The 20,170-nt window shown below is 31.8% G+C and overlaps 4 protein-coding genes and 1 long non-coding RNA gene across 5 annotated transcripts; 3 read left to right on the forward strand and 2 right to left on the reverse strand.

Annotated features, from left to right (window-relative positions):
- The first annotated feature begins 213 nt into the window (after positions 1 to 213).
- On the forward strand, positions 214 to 3,777 carry LOC103832966. Its single transcript, XM_033277618.1, has one exon. The coding sequence runs from the start codon at positions 3,049 to 3,051 to the stop codon at positions 3,508 to 3,510; it is 462 nt and encodes a 153-aa protein (XP_033133509.1). The 5' UTR covers positions 214 to 3,048; the 3' UTR covers positions 3,511 to 3,777.
- Positions 3,778 to 4,226: 449 nt separating this feature from the next.
- LOC103832967 (oleosin 18.5 kDa) lies at positions 4,227 to 7,586 on the reverse strand. The gene has a single exon (XM_033277617.1). It carries the CDS (start codon positions 4,990 to 4,992, stop codon positions 4,402 to 4,404), a length of 591 nt encoding a protein of 196 aa, XP_033133508.1. The 5' UTR covers positions 4,993 to 7,586; the 3' UTR covers positions 4,227 to 4,401.
- Positions 7,587 to 10,099: 2,513 nt separating this feature from the next.
- LOC117127481 lies at positions 10,100 to 12,879 on the forward strand. Its single transcript, XR_004450541.1, has 2 exons — positions 10,100 to 11,518; positions 11,583 to 12,879. It is a non-coding gene; the product is annotated as an uncharacterized LOC117127481 (long non-coding RNA).
- A 1,594-nt stretch (positions 12,880 to 14,473) lies between these two features.
- LOC103832968 (translation initiation factor eIF-2B subunit delta) lies at positions 14,474 to 17,588 on the forward strand. Its single transcript, XM_009109077.3, has 7 exons — positions 14,474 to 15,178; positions 15,378 to 15,506; positions 15,728 to 16,074; positions 16,171 to 16,915; positions 16,989 to 17,085; positions 17,163 to 17,217; positions 17,308 to 17,588. Exons 1-7 carry the CDS (start codon positions 14,641 to 14,643, stop codon positions 17,368 to 17,370), a joined length of 1,974 nt encoding a protein of 657 aa, XP_009107325.1. The 5' UTR covers positions 14,474 to 14,640; the 3' UTR covers positions 17,371 to 17,588.
- Positions 17,589 to 17,819: 231 nt separating this feature from the next.
- Positions 17,820 to 19,283, reverse strand: LOC103832969. The gene is made up of 4 exons (XM_009109078.3): positions 18,687 to 19,283; positions 18,489 to 18,610; positions 18,222 to 18,407; positions 17,820 to 18,062 (listed from the first exon to the last, which is right to left on the reverse strand). The coding sequence occupies exons 1-4, from the start codon at positions 19,038 to 19,040 to the stop codon at positions 17,948 to 17,950; spliced, it is 777 nt and encodes a 258-aa protein (XP_009107326.2). The 5' UTR covers positions 19,041 to 19,283; the 3' UTR covers positions 17,820 to 17,947.
- Positions 19,284 to 20,170: the final 887 nt, after the last annotated feature.

The raw sequence follows: 20,170 nt of genomic DNA on the forward strand, positions 1-20,170 counted from the left end.
CGTTTGTAGAAATGGATGTTGATTCACACTGGGCTAAAAGGTCCAATGAATTGGGATTTCAAAATAAAGCTCATTATTTTTGTTTACGTCTTGATGTTTCTAAAACATATGTAAAAAGCTCTGATAGTCAAGTTAATTGTGTTTTAAACTGAATATAATTTTACCTCTTGAGAAGACATATTTTAAAACAATAAACTCTACCCATTTAAAAAGGGGGAATTAGGTTCTATAGCTACGAAATAAACCATAATTAAATATCTAACCAAAAAAAAAAACACCTCTTTTATTTTTGTATTATATATTATATTACCCTTACTATTCCGGTTAATGAAAGAGAAACTACTTCTTCTTTTTCTTCTTCTTCGATTATCAACTACCACACTCTTCTTCCATCTCCATCACTTTCTTCCGTCATCACTAACTCTATAGTCACCACAAGCATCTCCAAATCTATAATATCTGCTACATCAATCATATAAGCTTCTGAATTTTACAGATCACGATATGGTTGATGCGTCATCATTTATCATATAAATTTCAGGTTGTACTATATACTATTTAAACAATATATACTATATTATTTTATTTGTTACTATTCTATTTAAATAATGTTTCATATTATATAATGCGTCTATATTTTGATATTTGGGGTAGGGTTTATATTTTTTTTTAGGATTTAGTGATTTGTGTTTTGAGTTTAGTTTATAGAAGATCTGAGTTGACTTTGGGATGATCATTTTCCCTGCAATCATATATATATGTCAAAATTTGAACATTAATAATAATATATACTATGTTATTTCGTTTGTTACTATTCTATTTTGATAATGCTTCATATTATATACCATGCGAAAATTTGATATTTGGTGTAGGGTTTATATTTCTTTTTAGGGTTTAGTGATTAGGGTCTTGGGTTTATTTTTTGTAGGGTTTAGTGATTAGTGTTTTGGATTTAGTTTATGGAAGATTTGGGTTAACTTTAGGGTAATCATTACCTTCTTTCCTATTTGGCTTGTTACTACTCTATTTTGATAATGATTCATATTATGTATTATGTGCAGATTTGATATTTGTGTTAAGGTTTATATTTCTTTTTGGGGTTTAATGATTAGTGTTTTGGGTTTATATTTCCTTTTAAAGTTTAGTGATTAGTATTACTATTTCATTTGTTACTATATAATATGTTATTTCATTTGTTACTATTCTATTTAGACAATATTTCATATTATGCACTATGTACAGATTTAAAATTTAGATTAAAGTGTATATTTCTTTTTAAGATTTAGTGATTAGTGTTTTGGATTTAGTTTTTGAAAAATTTGGGTAGATGTTTTGGTAAACATTACCTCCACTATTATTAAACTATTTATAATTTCATTAATATGAACTATACTATTTAGAATGTTTTATTCTATTTACTCTTTATCTTCTTCTCTTCTATAATATTATCTTTTTCTCCAATCATTGCAGTCATAACATAATCAGCACTACTGCTTGTTTTGGATTTGACGAGCTCTGTTTCATCCTTAATGCTTCTATTGTAGCCACCATATTTGTAATCATCACCACCGCCAGCGGCGCGATAACCACTATTGCCGCAATAATCATCAACGTCGTTTCATTCTAAGATAAATTAGGATAACTGGAGGAAGAAATAATTTTACTGGCAACTGGTTCAAAAAAAGAAAAAAACGGGAAAAATATTGTCTAAATGCTATGAGATCTAATAACGTCAAAATCAACGCCATATTCTTAATTTGTTACCGAAATATGGCTAGTGGGCAAATAAACCCTTTAAAAAACTTTATAAAAAAGAGGCTCCGACTTCATCCTATCTTTCCTGAGACGGGATGAGATTAATATTCACTTTCAGAGTCAACTAGATACCTTACTTAAAACACCTATACAGATCCCAAACATAATTACTCTTTTCTATGCAATTCACCTCTGTCTTAGGCGCATCGCCTCTGTGGCTCCGTCTTAGGCACTTTGCCTTTGTTCTAGGCACATTGCCTCTGTCATAGGCATATCTTGCCTCTGTCCTAGACACATCGCTTCTCAACTAAGACACGGTCGTCGCCTTCAAATGCATCTTAGCACATGCCTCCCATATAGGCATATGTGTCATTTGTAGTGAATTACGATTGGTCTGATATATTCGAAGGTATGTAAACAACCTTTAACCGGATTCAACTATAAATCAAAAAAATTCTTTCATCCGCCTAATTTCAAACTCAGTATAAAGACTTTTCTTACACACACCTTCGAAACGGCGCCCAGTATGTGCCAAATTCATACTGACACAAATATTAACAATTGTAGTTTATACGACAGTTATACTAGATGTTTAAATTGCACAACCACAAACACAACGTATTTATGGATTCACCACTTTTTTTACAAATTTGGCTAAACATAGGTTATATAGAAATATGCAGATATATTAATCAGGAACAACAAACTATAAGAATAAAAGGCTCAAAATCACAAACTTCTTAGAATTTCGTATTTTTGTTTCATTAAGACACACAGTTTACACGTTTCCAATATCAAATGCTATTGGTCCAGTGAATGGCTGATAACTTACCATATCAGCCGTTAATCTCTCCTTCTGCAATATAATTGAAAAGCATTCATAATTTCTATGTTGACCAAGTCTCTATTCCTGACTTAATTTTTTAGGCAGTGATATTCTAATATACGTATGCAAGATCGTTAATTCATATACTTAGAACATTCAAATACTCAAGGGAGCATAATAGTATAATTCAGTGAAAACGATTGTTTCAAACGTTCAAAAAACTAATTATCAATATATGACATAATAAATTAATACAATAAACAAAATCAACGCAAAGAAGACCGGTTCCACCGGTAACCTAACACCCTTTTTTCTTAATCTCATCAACACGCTGTATTTATTATACATTCAATTCAGACACTAGAGATTTATTCGCCTCTAAATCGAGTTCTTGACTTTTGACCCGTTATAACCAAAAACAAAAAGTAGAAGTGTTATTACTTCTGATCTTCTTTCCCGGCGAAGAGATGGATCGGTCTACGCCGGAACATAACTCCTCCACTTCCCACAAGCGTCTAAGCGTGAGCTACCTAGTCTCTCTAATGGTTCTCTGCGCAAGACACGCCAACCGCCTCTCCAAGAAGCTAAAGCCGAAGAAGCGAACCCACAACGAAACTTCCCGTGGCAGATGGAATACGATGAGATCTCCAAGGCCAAAAGAGTTTCTTATGACTTTGAGCCACAAGGCGATGACGATGGTCGGCCGAAAAAACACATGTTACAGCGGAGGATATAAGCCGGAGAAGAAGAGAGCGGGGGCGATGGAGGAGGAGGAAGAGCATGGGCTCTGGCAGAGGGAGATCTTGATGGGCGGTAAATGTGAGCCGTTGGATTTTTCCGGAGTTATTTATTACGACTGTAACGGACGGCAGTTAAGAGATGCGCCTCCGAGGTCTCCACGTCGCACTCCGTTACCCATCCGTTCTTAAGACGGGTCGCCGTTAAACCTGATTGGAACCAAGGATTCCGAAGCAGCAACCAAACTATGTACTATATGTTTGTGATGCCTTTTTATTCTAAGTTTTTTGTTAAAACCTTCAAATTTGGTTAGGCCATTGAAAGTTTCAGTGTCCAAAGTCCGTACCATCTTGTGCCATGAATACTCTTGGTATAAAAGTAGCAACTGTTATCTGATGAACTATGGTGATACTTGATAGCCAATCGATTCAATTTAGTTTGAAGCAAAATAAGATAAATTGCATAAGAGTTAATAAAAAAAGATTTAAACTTTTGATTTCCTTGTTATGGTTTTGTTATGGTTAGAACTTGAGAGTGCTAGACGGATCAAATAGTCCTTTGGGGCATTCAAAAATTAAACAAAAGCATAAAAGCTCTGTGTTATCCATCCTAACTTCTGCTACATTATTTGGATAATTCATTAATTGGTATGAGAAAACTTTAATTAACCATTGACTCGGTTTAGTTTTAGTTTTCATTTTACGATTGATTCGGTACGATTCATATGACCTAGCTCAGTTTGACTCGGTTATAGTTGTTGAAATATTCCACAACATTAGAGATATTTTAGAATTAAAAGTCCAATATCATCATCAGTGGACATGTTTGCAAAAGTTTTAGTATAATCTGTCACTAGATCAAATGTCCATGGAGCATAAGAACAAGTCAGCGGTAAGTTAGCTCGATCTAAAGCTATTGACAACAACATAACTGTTAATTTCAAAGACATTTCAGAGGTTTATATCGATCTCATTATACATCATTGATGTCCATACCAAAAGAGAGACAAAACAAAAACAACATAGCTGAAAACATAAAAGATTAATTTCTACATGGAACCAAACCGTAACCGGTAAAGCTATTCATGCACCAGGTGCTACATCTTTCAGCTTACCATGGAAGTACCCACCAGCATAATCTTTAACATGAGCCGCCGTGTCATAGATCCGACTCCGAGCATAATCCACTTGTTCCGACCCCACCGGGTGCATGCCTTTAAAATACCGGTACATCCACGACATAACAACCGCCGTACTGAATAGGAATCCGGCAACAGACAAGAATCCTGTAACGAGGAGGAAGAGAGGGATCCATATAGGGCTTGAGATGATAATGATTGGAAGGAAAGCGATGAATCCAAGGACGAAAGCTGTCACAGTAATTCCGGTGAGTAAGAGGAGGATTCCACCGGAGATAAAGAATACAAGGAGGCCGAAGCGCTGGCGGGAGTGCTCAGGAGATTGTGATTGTAGCTGACGGAGGAAAGATGCGATTGGATGGTTAATGTTGTTGCCGCGAGGAGGGGCGATGGTTGAGCCGTAGGGTCTTTGTTGGATGTGGCTAGGGCTTGTTCGGTCAGCCATATCGGAGAGGAGAGAGGTGTGTGTGGTGAAAGAGGGAGAGGAAAGGGTGAAACAAATGGAGACAAGTTCCGGATGCAAAGGCCCATGCATGCAAACACGTGGAGTTTCGGTCTCGTTTTTTTCACTGGCTTGTTATGCGTTTGCCATTTCTCATAGAAAGTTTTGTTGGTTAATTTTGTTTTCTTCTCCTTTCTCTTTTGTGGTCAATATAATTGGTAAAAATAAATCTGAATTTTGGTGCTGAATACAAAATGTGTTTTATTTCAATAGATTGATATACATATATATATATATATATATATATATATATATAACTAGGCAAATTATTTAAAATAACCTAAAATTTAAATTTCAATGCAAATTTATAAATTCAATCAGATGGAAAATAATCTAAAAATAGTAAAAACTATATTACCCCTAGTTTTATGCCAAAGAAACAAATTCTATAAACACTTTTACGATTATAACTCAAGGAAATATTTTTGAAACACTGAATTCGAGAAGTCTATTCATGTATTTAATTTTAAAATTAATTTATAAAATTTTGAAAAGATATTTTGATGGAATCATGCAAAATAAAGTTGTTTTCCACATCTGAGTGAGCATAAATTGTAAGTCATTGTTGTCTATTGGTTAGGGATTGGTAACATATATTCAAGTAATGTTTATAACTTTAGGGTTAGATTTTTAAATCTTGAATAATTTTTTTGAAATTAAAATCTGACATATAAATGTTCAGTTTTGTATATACTACACTTTTAAAGTTGATTTTAAATTTAATGAAATATTTATTATTATCTAGTTAAACTATATTATTTTCGAGTTTAAGAGTAGGATACTTCTGAATAAGTCTATTAAGAAGTGGCGTGACTTAAAGAAGTCTTATTGAACATATGGTAAATTTAGAGTTGGGAAATTTTGATAATTTTTTCTTAACTGTAATGTATTAGTAGACAGAATTTTTTAGAAGTTTGCTAAATTGTAGTACACTAGAAAACTTCTACTTCAAATCTTTTAATCTAACTAATTTTTTGTCTTTTAAATATAGAAAATTTACATTTTTTTTTCTTTCTCTCAAATGGTTTCAACCAAAGTGTAATGTTTTTCTCTGTAAAACTCACTAATCTCTCTCAACTCTCTTTGAACTTAAAGACACAAACCCTCATGTCAATTTCTCATCTTTATGTCTACTGTTTTCTCACAATTTTATCTTATTTTTTTACAATTTTTTCTTCTATGATTTTCATCGTCCATTCATAAAAGGTAAAATTTATAAGTTTATCTATGTATTTTTGTGTGTTTTGCTTGTTAGATTTGAATAGAACTATATATTTCACTAATGTGTTAGATTTCTTATTATTCAAGCATAAAATTATATTTTTTTAAGTTTTTCTCTGTTTTGAATCTATTTTAAACGTTTTGGATATGCAGATTTTTCAAGTATGAAGATGATATATCCGACTTTGAACTTCATTAGAAGATTTCATTAACAGATTTCTCAAGAAGTCTGTTAAAATGTAACGCACTAGAATTCTGGAAACTGAAAAATTGGTAAGATTACATTTTTCACCAATTATTTTTGTATGTTAAATCAAAATAAATTTATAAATTCAACATTATTTTATTGTTTTATTATTATTTTAGCTTAAATTTGTTTTTAATGGTTTCATATTTCTCTCTAAAAAATATGACATAAATCTTTATTTTTTTTTTGTTTTTGTTTGTTTGTGTGTTTTAAACCAAATACAACTATATATTCAAACTCATTATGATTATACATGGTTCTGTTATTATTTTAGTTGTAAAAGGTATAGTTTCAAACACTGTAAAGTATATTTTTATTTTTAATGTTAAAATTCAATAAAACCATATATTCACGTGCTTGTTTTCTTCTTATTTAAGTTAAAATATATATTTTTGAAGTTTTTTGTTTGAATTTTTTTATATGCATATCTTTCAGATGTCAGATTTCATTAGCAAATTTTTCCAACAAACTTTATTAAGAAGTTTTTTTGTTAAAATAGCTTTTGATCTGATGTTGGTAATTCTTAATTTATAATAAGGCTTGGTGGCATCGTTCCTTGATCTCATCTAGAAAGTCTAGCATCATCTCTTTGTTGACCTTGACGTTCCGAGAAATTTTAGCTTGGAGAGTCACGTTGACTTTGGCTGGGGCCATTGCTTTGACTCTGTAGGCCAAGGAGAAGGGGGTTATTTATGGTCAAGCCTCTTGGGGTTGTCCACAGAACCCTGTCCAGTTCATCTACCGAACAACTCTTCTTAAGGTCGAGTTGTTTTTTGATGCCATCCATGATTACTTTGTTGGTCGCCTCGGCCAGGCCGTTGCCATGTGGGTATCTCGGTGTCCATGTACTGAGATGGATTTTCCATCTGTCGCAGAATCCTCATAAACTTTTCGAAGTGACATGTGAGCCGTTATCGGTGACGATCTTGTAAGGAAGGTTGTTCTAATAGATGATGTTCTGCCAGGCGAATCCTTATACTTCTTTATCGTTGATTTGGATGACTTCCTCGGCCTCCACCCACTTTTTGAAGTAATCGTTCATAACGAGCAGGAAGCATCATTGTTGAGAACTTGGCATAGGACCGACTATATCCATTGCCCAGCGCATGAATGGGTAAATCACAGTGGTTGTGTGCAGTTGATCGGCCGGACAATGTATACTTGATGCATGCTGCTGACACTTGACGCATAGTTGGGCGTATGATTCGCAGTCAGTGACCATGGTTGGCAAGTAATGACTGAGGCTTTTTAATTTTAGTGCCAGTGCTCGGCCTCCCGAGTGATTGTCTGCTGCCCTTTCATGGGTTTCGGCCATAACAAACCTGGTTTCTTAGCCTTTGTTACACCTGAGAAGGACAGTCGGAGCTTCTCATTACTCGGAAGGCATTTTGCTCGGGGTCTTGCTGGTCAGGATTGTCCGAGGGACCAACTGGGAGGATCCCCACAATATCACCCAAGTTATCAAACCGAGTGTTGACTGACTCAAAACATCAACCGCGAGTCCGTACCGAGGTCATGGAACTCCATGAACCTCAATCGCTATTATGCCTAAGGATAATGGCTTACCAAAGTAAATGATCCTACTGTCATTTTTGCCCGGGCCAATAAAACGAGCAAATGATTAATCATCACTTTTACTCGGCAAAAATGTTGAATCAGAGTTCGGTCGGGACTCGGTACAGACAGACTGAACTGGATGGTGGGTTAATTCATAGGTGTTTTATTAAATTGGGAAAGTGTAACGGTTTACAAGTCGGAGAGAGTAAACAGACGGAGAGAAATACAACTAATACAACTAATAAAACCCTAATTTCTACCCATCAAGTGTGTATGTCAATGTCTCGATCCCCTTTTTCTTTTGTGTCGTCCTTGTTATATAGGTAAACCCTTCTCTTTTGTGCCTTAACTCGCCCTGACCTAATGGGCCGAGTTTTGTATATCAGGCTGATAAATTGGACTAACTAGTATGGCTTCCGAGCCGAGCTGGTGTATTGAGTTTATGGCACCGAGTAAACTAGTCTTCAGCCAAGCGCGATCATTTAGTCAGAAGTCCTCGAGCTGAACTAATCCGAGCCGGTATGATGGGTCAAATCTCTTATTTAACAGGCCTTGTGGAAGGATGTAATCTATCTCTTATAACTCTCTCGCACTTGCTTGAGCTGATTAATGAAGAAAACAGATCAAAAGTAGTGCTTGATTTTCAGTAATTGAAACAACAGCCGAATTGAGTAGCTGAACGTCATTTGCCTCTTGCAGTAAATGCACGCTGTAACACAAAGAGATACACAGGTGGAAATACTAAGTTTTTTCGCAAATTGAAGCTTTAGCCATAAGATGTAGCTGTATCTACTTAGTTCACACACTTTATCAACTATGTTTTGCTCTTCAGTTGCGTTAAAAACTCTGGTATGCAATTCTAGTCCCTGGAATATGTTAATTAATGTTCTCCAAGCAAACAAAGTATATATTTCTCTTCACATTCGTTGCTTGTAAATATTATTATATAATCTTATATATTAAAATAGAAGTCATGACTTCTTTCATGTGTGATTTTTTTTTTAATTTGAACCATCACTTAGAAATCTTATTAAATGTATTTTAATAAGACTAATAATACATAGAATCTTTAAAATACTTTAATCATAATATCTTTTGATATCTTTTTATTTTAAATATAAATATATTTATTTTAAAATTCTAACAAATCTGCTTTAAAAGATTTTTACAAGATCTTCATTTTCGAAATTATATTTAAATATTTTCACTAATTTCGAAATTAGTTTGAAATATTATTATACATTAATAAATTCAGTAATCCTTTATAAAATGAAAAATAAAAAATTCTGTAATATTTTATATATTATATAATCATAATCAATCATATTAAAAGAAAATTATTATATTGAGCTACATATAATAAAATTGTATTAAATTTATAAATTTTATATATTTTATTTTCGTAAATATAAAATATTTATGTTCAAAAATAAAATTTAATATGTTGGTAAGATGGGTTAACATTAGCAAATTATATAATACATGTATACAAATTAACATTCATTTCTTTAAAGCTTATAATATAAAATATTTGTAACTACTTTAATCATAATCTATTTTCATTTTAAATATAATATATATTTATATATTATATTTTAATTTTTTTAATAAATCTGTGTAAAAATATTTTAACAATAATTTAATATATTTTAAGTTATCGTTTATAAAATGAAAAATAAATAAATTATATCATATTTTATCTACTTTATAGTCATGATCATGTTAAAATACAATTATTATACTTCAAAAATATGATAAAAGTATATTCAATCGATAAATTTATAAATTTTATTTTCATAAATATAAATTATTTATTTTAAAAATATAATATGATGATAGAATAGCTTAAAATTAGTAAACCATATAATACATGTCTAAAAATTAACATATCTTAGACTTTTGTATATACAATAATATATTATTTAAAATACATAAGCATAAAAAATATCAGTAAAACGAAAAACAACTTTGAAACACGGGTCAGAATTTAGCATAAATTAAATACAAAATAATTTTTAAATATGTTTTCTCATGAATATATTAATTTGCTTAATAACTAAATGCAAATACAATAAGATAAATATATAATAAGAAGTGAAAATACATTGGGTTTTAAACAATTGATTAATTATAATATGTAAATTATAAAATTATTGTATTTGAAATAGTTATATAAACATTTAAGTATATGATTAAGTATAGAAAAATGAAAATAAACACCTGCGTGGTTGAGCGGGTCAAAATCTAGTAATGATTAAATCATCTAATCTATTAAAATAGAAGTACAAATTAGAATTAACCATCATTTCACCTTTAATATTATAATGTCAATTTATTTAACCAACTTACTATATTAGCCAACTATGATAGAACATATATATATATTCTATAAGCCATACTATTTGTCTGATTTATACTAACTAACTATATGAGCTTTAATAGTTTACAAACATATAATAAGTCGTTGCGTATATGTATTATACATTTTATATGTATAAAGTCTGGTCCTTTCAGCATATAGAACATATAGCCAGAAAATTACATCAATATGTTTTCACACATGATGATAAATTTATATATTATATTGTTTATTTTACATGTTGATTAGTATGTTTTACATTGAAGGTTCGAGATTTTTAATAGTCTCAATTTTAAACAAACCCCAAATACATTGCTGCCATACATAGCTAAATACATGGAACAATAAAAATTCAGAACACACCCTACCATTAAATTCAAATTCACACGCCTAACAATAAAAATTCCTGAAACATGTATTTAGCTAAATACATGGAACAAAACAGAATATTTTACCTTCCTAAACAATCTCAAAACCGAATCTTATGCACATATATAGTTACCCAAATAAGGATAACCAGCGAAAATTTCAAATCCCTATATTTTCTCCAACTAAAAACTATAAAAAGTTAATTTCAACTTTAATTTCTAATTGAATTAAATAAGAAAATGTATTACATTGCTTTCTTCTTAGTCCTAACATTCTAAATAAACCAAGTATTACTTTTACCTATGGGTTTTCAATCTAGATTTCAGTTCGGTTTCGGCTTATTTTTTTAATTTTTTGGTATTTTGGTTTACTAAAAGTAGATATCATATTAAACTATATTTATTTTGGTTTGGCTCGGTTTATATACCATCAATTTTTGGTTTATTTGGTTGCCAGAAATAATTTATATATTTATCTTTTATTAATTATATTATACAATGTACATATAACTATACTACTATATTTTAATGAATCGGTTTATTCGGTATGATTGCTTTATATATAAAGTTATATCCATATACCACAATTTATGTATATTTGATACTACAAAATCTAAATAACTTTTTCTATTTTGATTTGGTTCGATTTTATTGGTTCAGTTTTACCGGTAAACAACCCTATTCTTACTGGATATCTTATTAATGATCATTTTACATATAAAAACAATTGCTGCCTCAAAAGAATGTGAAACAACTATTACACAAATACACAAGACATCATATACTTATTTTCATGCAAAAATATATGTTATAAACTAAAATGTTTAAAATGAGATAATTTTGCGCTTTCAAATCGCGAATCAAAATCTAGTTCTTTATTATTTGGTCTTACAATGTAATATTTCTATTAAATTGTTATTCTTATTTTTCAGTGTTGATGGATGGTTACATAAAAGAAAAGTTAAATAAATAATGAAAAGCTTGATGGGAAAGTAATTAAAACTTGGTGAGAAAGTAATTCAAGTTGCTGATAAAGTAACAACATTTAAATAATTATCTATGGTCCATCAGAAGACAACACTTCAGAAAATTATAAAATCAACGTATAAAAAAGTTCTTAGATAAAGGGAGATAAACCTAAAAAAAATTCTCAAGATCAAGAACTTGTCTTCAGTAATCAAAACAGTTCAAAAGTCTTTTACCGCTACGAACAATTGAGGTATTCTTTTAATCTTCCTTATAGATATATCATGTGGTTAGTCCAGATTTTAAAATCTTATGGTTTATGTAAATCAAGTTTATGTTGCCCGGATATGCTCTCTCTGGTCCTAGAGAACTTATGCTTATCACACCTAAAAGCCTCTCTATGTGTATCTTCCTGATCCTGGTCCTCATCCACTGAAACTTATGTTAAGGATCCAGTATAATATCAGCATGCGAATTACCTAGCAAATGAACATCATAGACTCTGCATTTTCATCATAAATCAATCATTAATTCAAATTGGTACTGGTTTTTTCTTTTTTTTTGAACACGTATACTGGTTTTTTCTAATACAATTAAACACCACTATCCTCTATATCAGGCAAGTGCTACAATTCTACTGCTATATATATATGTTAGGATGCGTGATAACTTAATCAAAAAGTGAATAAACTAAACCTGAATAGCAAAAAGTTACAAGCAGATAGCTTAATCACACAAAATTGTGGATAAGTATTCATGTATGGACATAAAGCTGAGTTTTGTAAGAAGTTACGGTCAACGGATTAGAATCTTAACTTTTGGTTGGGTCGTCCAAGTCAGAATCATTGTATTCGAATTTCAGTGGAGTCACTGGACGAATTGGGTTAGGGTACGACTTCTGAGATCTGACCAAGTCATTCATCCGAGACCCGGTTTAGTCATTCATAGTTTTAATTATGGTTATTTATTTTCGTGGAACGTTACAAGATATATCAAATATTATACAACCAAAGCAAAATAAGACTATCTATGTCATTCTACTTGATTTTTTAATAGAATTAAGTTTTTTTTAACAACATAGAAGTGAGTTCTATTCAAACAATATTCTATTTTAGAAGAAAAATAATTTGATATACGTAATAGAATTGAGTTTTTTAACAACATAGAAGTGAGTTATATTCAAATAGTACTCTATTTTAGAAGAAAAAATAATGAAAAAAATAAATTAATTAAAAAAAAATTCATTTATTACTCTATTATAAAATATAAAAAAGAGTAGTGTTGAAACATCTTTACTCCAAAATCTATTTATTTAAAATATTTTAGAGATTTTGATAGCAATTATGTCAGAAGATTTTTGGTTATTTTGAATAGTTTTATATAGTTTGACTATTTTTTTATTATTCTTTTGGTTATTTATATAATTTAAATAATCTTATATATTAAAACAGAAGTCATGACTTCTTTTCATGTGTAATTTTTTTTAGTTTGGACCATTCCTAGAAAATATCATATTTTACATAAGTTCATTATTATATCTTTTAATATCTTTATCATTTTATTTGAAATACAAATGAATAAATTTAAAATGTTCTAACAAAATCTTTTTAAAATCTTCTTAAAATCTTTTTAAATTTATTTTCAAAAATTAGTTAGTTTTAATTTAAATTATCATAAAATATAATAGAAATTAAAATTGAATATAGTTTTGGTTTATAAACGAAAATTTAAATAAAATGAAATTAATTAATTTCACAAATACATTTACTAATAATTTTTAAATATTTTGTTAGAAATAAATATTTATTTTAATTTTAATTTTTTCAAATTTGTTTTCTAATAAAATAAAAATCATGATGTTTTGATGAGTGATATTTTTATTTGGACCATCATTTAAATTTTATATTAAATGTATATCACTAATGCTAATATACATAATATTTTAACTAGTTTAATCATAATATCTTTTAATTTAAAAAAAAAAAAAATTCTAACAAATCTCTTGAAAAAGATTATAATAAGATCTTAATTGTCATAAATTGAATATAAATATTTTCAACTAATTTTGTAATTAGTAATGAAGTGTTACTAAGAGAATAAAATTATATTCTATTTTATCAATTTTATAATAATATCTATCATTTTAAAAAATAAAAATGTTATATGGAAGAAAATATGATAAAATTATTTTAAATTGATAAGTTAACATAATTTACTTTCATAAATATAAAATATTTATGCTAAAAATATAATATGTTGGTAGAACGGGTTAATATTAGTAAACTATATAATAAATGTATAAAAATTTAACTTATCTTAAACTTTTTAATATACAATAATTTATTATATAAAATTAATAAACATTAAAAAATTTCTAAAAAAATCTAGCGATTTGAATTACGGATCATGATTATAATAAATTAAATACAAAATTGTTTTCATATATGTTGTTTCATGCATTAAAAAATTTAGTTTAGTAATCAAACGCAAATTCAATAAGACAAATATATAATAAGCAACATATATATATGATGATTTTAATTTACAGCATGAAAACTATAAAATTATTATATTTAGCATAATTATACAAACATTTAAATAAGTGAGTAACATTAAAAATATATAATAATTATGTAAAACAAATACCTATATATATAAATGTAAAAATATATAAGGAAATCTAGTTTTAGTTAATTTTTAATAAAAAAATTTCAGATTTTCAAATGATTTTGGACATTACATATGACCCAACCCAAATGTCAGTGCCTAGCAATCCCGTTATCCGAGACCCGGTTAAGCCAGTCTTAATTTTTAATAATGGTTAAATTATGTTCTTGGCACGTTACAAAGAAAAACATATTTAATGCCCAACTTGAAACGAAGGTTTATAGCCATCCTCAAATGCGTTTGCGTATCTTCTTCCAACAAAACCCTAGATTCTCTTCTTCTTCCAATCCTCAGCCATGGACCCTCGTCGCGGACCTCTCGCCGTCCCTAAAGTCCGCCGCGTCGGTTTCTTCACCTCAATCGAACCCTCACCGGAGACGCCGCGTCCGAATCGAAGCCTATCCGGTCCGGCGGAGGCGATAACCTCCTCGTCTCCTCTCTCCGATTCGCCCTCCGGTCAATTCATTTCTCCGGTCCAGATACCGCCGTCGCGCCACCATTCCGATAACTTGGCCTCTCGCGCTGCTCCCGTCCCCGTCCCCGGACCTTCCGCGTTCCGTCGACAGCTGGCGAATGACAGGGCTCTCCACGTCGGGAGTTATAATCCTGTGGATTCGCTGCTTGGGACGTCGCCGCCGTCGAGTAACGGAGAGGTGTCTGAGGATTCGGGGTCTCTGTTTGGGTTTCAGCGGAGCGATTCGGCGAAGTTGTCGGCGAGTTTTCCTAATGGAGGGTTTGATATGACTTTGAGAGTCAGAGCTCCTCAGGAATCCGAAGCTAAAGTTGCGATCGCGTCGACTTCTGATGGGAGGAAGAAGAACGTCGAAGCTTCTGGTATGTAACGTCTCGATCAATCAATGGTCTATTGAATCAATTGCGTATTGCTCTTTAGTATAGTTGATAGCTGCGGCTTTATCTTGAGAATCAACTCTCTGTAATTGCTATGGGTTTGAGTTGTTCTGTTTATTGCCATGCACATATGTTTTCTTCTAGTTTTGCATTCCTTTACTTACAGAAAGACACTATCATGCAGGAGAGGGTGAATCTTTGGCCGCAAAACCTCGGAAGGAAAAGGAAACAAAATCGCTGAAAGAGAAGACCAGTAAAGCAGAAAGGCGTGCGATCCAAGAGGCACAACGGGCAGCAAAAGCTGCTGCAAAAGGTTCTTGTTTCTTCTATATATGTTTTGTCTGTTTTCAGTAGACTGACAAACTTATACAAGATGATGGTTAGGGTTTTTTCGTTAACGAGTTTTGGTGTTTTAGTTTATGCATTAGGGTTATTACTAAGTTGTATTAAGAGGAAAGCTTAGCCTACATCCGTTAGTGAACAAAAGGTTCATATCAAAAACCATCTTAATGATTTGCTGTCACTAATTTGTAGGGGAAGGAAGCAAACGTGCAGGTGAATCTAGTAGGCCCAAACCTAGCAAGCCTGCCAAACAGCCTCAGCCGAAGAAAGAGGCACCTCAGGTCACATCCTCAGTTTCTGAAAAAAGAGCTGTGTCAGTAGAAAAAGAGAGGAGGATGGATGTCCCTCAGACACAAATGCAGTACGACGATAAAAGCCGAGTCGATAAAGCTAAGAGGCGTTCAGTGGTTGAACAGACCGAGAGCAAGAACAAAGTTGAGTTGTTTCTCCATCTTCCTCAATACGAGCGCGGCAATCAGCTTCCCAATCTAAGCTCCAATATATTCTCACTCGATACCATACACCATGCTGTCTATAAGGTACAACGCCTACTTGTTTATATCTTAATGTTGAGCTTTTGAAACGAAACTATGATTCTCTTCAATGACATTATTGTGTTATTTTACTAATCTTAGGTGGGTTTGCAACATTTGGCTGGAGATATAGCTGGGGACAATGCACGATGTATTGCCATGCTCCATGCATTTCAAGAAGCTATAAACGATTACACCACACCACCTATGAAAGACCTGACCATGGACTTGACAGCCAAAATAAATGGTTACGTTTCATTCTTGATAGAGTGTCGCCCACTCTCCATGAGCATGGGAAACGCAATCAGGTTCTTGAAGAACCAAATCAGAAAACTACCTGTAGACCTGTCAGAGCCAGAGGCAAAAGCTTCTCTCTGCTCTGAAATTGGCCGGTTCATAGACGAGAAGATCCTTCTTGCAGACAAGGTGATTGTACAATACGCCGTGACGAAAATCAGAGACGGAGAGGTTCTTCTCACATACGGATTCTCTTGTGTGGTTGAGATGATTCTGTTATACGCCCATGAGATTGGAAGAAAGTTCCGTGTAGTGATTGTGGACTCACGACCTAACCTCGAAGGTCAAAAGCTGCTACGTAGGCTTGTGACCCGTGGTCTCGACTGTACCTACACTCATATAAACGCCGTATCCTACATCATGGGTGAGGTTACGCGTGTCTTTCTTGGGGCTTCGTCCATCTTCTCAAATGGGACTCTGTACTCAAAAGTTGGTACGGCGTGTGTTGCAATGGTTGCAAATGCGTTTAGTGTTCCAGTCATTGTGTGTTGTGAAGCTTACAAGTTCCATGAAAGAGTCCTACTTGATTCAATCTGCTCTAACGAACTTGGTAAGTTTCCACTTATTCTTCTTGTCTTGGATTTAGCTAACAAAAGTGTTGCCTGTGTGGAAATTTTTCGCAGGGGATCCTGACGCCATAGCCAATGTACCTTTAAGAAACAACAAAAAGCATTCAAAGACGATGGATAACAACAAAAACCTCCAGTTTCTGAATTTGATGTAAAGCCTTTCTATGAAAAATCATCACAAAGCTTTTATCTTAATGTCTCTCTTATGCTTTCTTTGTTAAATTTCAGGTACGATTCAACTCCTGCAGAGTATATATCAATGATCGTAACGGATTATGGAATGGTACGTTTCACACACATTGTTGTAGTCCAAGTTTATATCATGTCAAGTTTCATGTTGTGATATGTTTCTTCTGTGTTGGTAAATATATAGATTCCTCCGACGAGCATACCTGTGATTGTTCGTGAATACAGGAGAGAAGACTTGTTGCTGTAAGAGGTAACGTTGTTTGGAAGTCTATATAGCAAACAGATACAAATACAAGGGGAGGAAAGCGAGTCTTAAACACACACTGCTTAAACATAAATAAACATTATTAATACCTCTAATCTTGAGTGTTAATTTTTTGTTTGCATTTTCTTTTTATCAGTTCAGACTAATATTTGAGAATCTTCTTATTTCTCAATTAATGTGATTTTTTTTTGTTTTTATCATTATTCTTGTCAAATTAACTTCATATATTAAAATTTTGGTATAGCGATCATTTAGATGGGTATGTTCAATCAGTTTAAGCCTTGACTGGTTGGTATTGGTAGACCAAATGTTTAAATTTTAGCTTACTAATCACTAATCAGTCATTTATTCAGTCAGAAACTTACTTAATAATTAGTCAATTATTATTCTGTCAAAAATGTTTGATTGTGATTTAATTGGGGAGAAAAATATCTAGCCAGTGAGTCTGCATAGTTAAAAACAATAATTTTTTGGTATGGAGTAAAATTTGTTTGTTTCTTTGACACAAAAATTGAGGGTAGAGGTTTGTTTCTTTCCTATTGTTTGGAATAAAATCATTCTATGAAACTACAGCGTATCGAGCTTTAGATCTCCGTGGTCTTGTCCTCCAAAGTATCGCACGAGGACTCGGACATAATCTGTATGGCACTTTGGGTGTCCGAATCTCAGGAACCCTGTTACATACAAAGTGCCATGTTATCATCAGCTTCAGTATTCTCTAATAATTTTTAAAAAAAAAGATTAGAGATATCTATTATTGTTTACCAAAATAAACTTAACCAATATTTAAAAAGAATAATTGAACTGAAGACAAGGAGGGTACGAATTCTTACTGTAATCCAGAAATTTCGATTTGGGAAAAGTCAAAGTTAGTTAAACTATCTGATGTCGCCGTCGTATGTGAGGTCATGCGTCGTCCCTTCACTTTTCCCGGCGGCGACTCTTCCGACGAAGGCTGCTTTATAGCCATCACTTTGCAGCCCAAGTTTCTAGTTACATCAATCCCACTCATTGCCCATCTACACATCGATAGAGTAATTACTAATTCAGAATCTTTAGTTATTATGACCCCGTAACTTTAGAATCGATCATAAAAATACCTGTAAAGAAAGCTGTTTTGATGGAGACCAACGAGAATCATCGAAGCACCAAGCTCTTTCACCACTTCAGCGATGGTTCTTCCATCTTCGTCGCCTTCTCTCACTATTATCTCCGTATTCGTCTGAAGTTAACCACGATCACGAAAAAAAATCAAGAACGGAGAAAGTTTAGGATCAGACTTATTTCATTTCACTCACGTTGAAGAAAGCGTCACAGATTTCTCGGAAAGAGAGGGCGAGATGGTATCCGTGGCGTCGGAGGAGACGCGCCGCTGTCGATTTCTTCTTGCGCGGCGGAGGAGAGATTACGTGGAGGAGGACTATGATGTCACCTTGACGGAAGAGGTTATGGAGTGCCCATTGCAACGCCGTCCTCGCCGCTTCTTTATCTTCTACAACCACCACGATCCTCCGTACGTCTCCCATTAATATTCTCTCTCTCTCCCCTTGTGTTTGGTCTGATAAAAGGAGAATTGAATTGGGTTCGTTTTTATGTCGTAGTTCTTGTGACTCACTTTCTCTCCTCTCTCTCTCTCTCTCTCTCTCTCTCATCAGCGTCTCAATATGTATATAATAATAATAGTTTGAATGTTGAAAATTGGAATTTATGTTTGTGGAAATAAATCAAAGTGGGTCGAATGTGTTTTTGTTATGCATTTTATGAAATCATGGACCGTGTTTTTGTTATCAGGATAGAGTGAATACTATGCAGTTTTACACTATTTCGGGAAATAACTTGATTCTCTCATTGGTTGCCAATCAAATATTGTTTTAACTTTTAAAGACAGGAATCAATCAAAGTTTCAAAAAAAAAAAAGTCAAGGAATCATGTTCGGTCATTTCACACGTAAGTAGAAAAAAAATTACCACTACATTTCTCATATTCTTTTATTTTCACAATTGCAAGTTTTTATGTTATTAGTTATCGAAACCATCATCTATAGATCGATACATTAATTGCTAACATAGAGTTTTTGGACGTGTTCGTGGTGCTAAGGACTTGGTATACAAATGACATTTTTTTATCAATATAGACAAATGACGTTTATCTTATTAAAGTAGAAACACTTTTAAAAACATAAATAACAGTAAAAAGTTATATTATTGTTTAGAAATATAGATAATAGTATATTAAACAAAAAGAGTAACATGCTTATGTTATTAAGAAAAATTTGGAAATCTTTATATTATGAGAAACTATATATATGAGTCGGATTTAAAATATACGAAAATGATCCAAGCTAATTATCTAAAAATATTTGTTTTCAAAATAATCATAAAAAAAAAATTTAAACTTTATGTACATATTTCAAAACAAAAAATTAATTTAAAATTGATTTATATCAAAATTGATTCAAAAATATGCATATATTCAAAAAATGACTTTTACTAAAATAATTTCCAATAACTATTATAATTTTTTTTTTTTTTTTAAAAAAAATATATATATATATAAGAAAAATACAATACAAAGTCTAATTTTGAATACCAACATTTTTTTTGTTTTCTTTTTTTTTGAATACCAACATAAATTATGATTTTTATATTTCATATTAAGTTTTAAAAAATATAATATATATATTATTCATATGATGGTACGTATAAAATACAATTAATTATATGAGTACTTATATAATGGTACGTATAAAATACATTAATTATATGATAAGATGTTATATAAT

Source organism: Brassica rapa, chromosome A08 (assembly GCF_000309985.2).
Source record: "Brassica rapa cultivar Chiifu-401-42 chromosome A08, CAAS_Brap_v3.01, whole genome shotgun sequence".
Lineage (NCBI taxonomy): Eukaryota > Viridiplantae > Streptophyta > Magnoliopsida > Brassicales > Brassicaceae > Brassica > Brassica rapa.

Excerpts from the sequence above, each read along its gene's own strand:
- LOC103832966 (XM_033277618.1), top strand. The coding sequence starts at position 3,049 with ATGGATCGGTCTACGCCGGAACATAACTCCTCCACTTCCCACAAGCGT.
- LOC103832967 (XM_033277617.1), bottom strand. The coding sequence starts at position 4,992 with ATGCATGGGCCTTTGCATCCGGAACTTGTCTCCATTTGTTTCACCCTT.
- LOC103832968 (XM_009109077.3), top strand. The coding sequence starts at position 14,641 with ATGGACCCTCGTCGCGGACCTCTCGCCGTCCCTAAAGTCCGCCGCGTC. Across the intron at positions 15,179-15,377 it reads GAAGAACGTCGAAGCTTCTG|GAGAGGGTGAATCTTTGGCC; the intron begins GTATGTAACGTC and ends ACTATCATGCAG. Across the intron at positions 16,916-16,988 it reads AATCTGCTCTAACGAACTTG|GGGATCCTGACGCCATAGCC; the intron begins GTAAGTTTCCAC and ends AATTTTTCGCAG.
- LOC103832969 (XM_009109078.3), bottom strand. The coding sequence starts at position 19,040 with ATGAGAGAGAGAGAGAGAGAGAGAGAGAGGAGAGAAAGTGAGTCACAA. Across the intron at positions 18,611-18,686 it reads TCTGTGACGCTTTCTTCAAC|ACGAATACGGAGATAATAGT; the intron begins GTGAGTGAAATG and ends GGTTAACTTCAG. Across the intron at positions 18,063-18,221 it reads ATCGAAATTTCTGGATTACA|GGTTCCTGAGATTCGGACAC; the intron begins GTAAGAATTCGT and ends TGTATGTAACAG.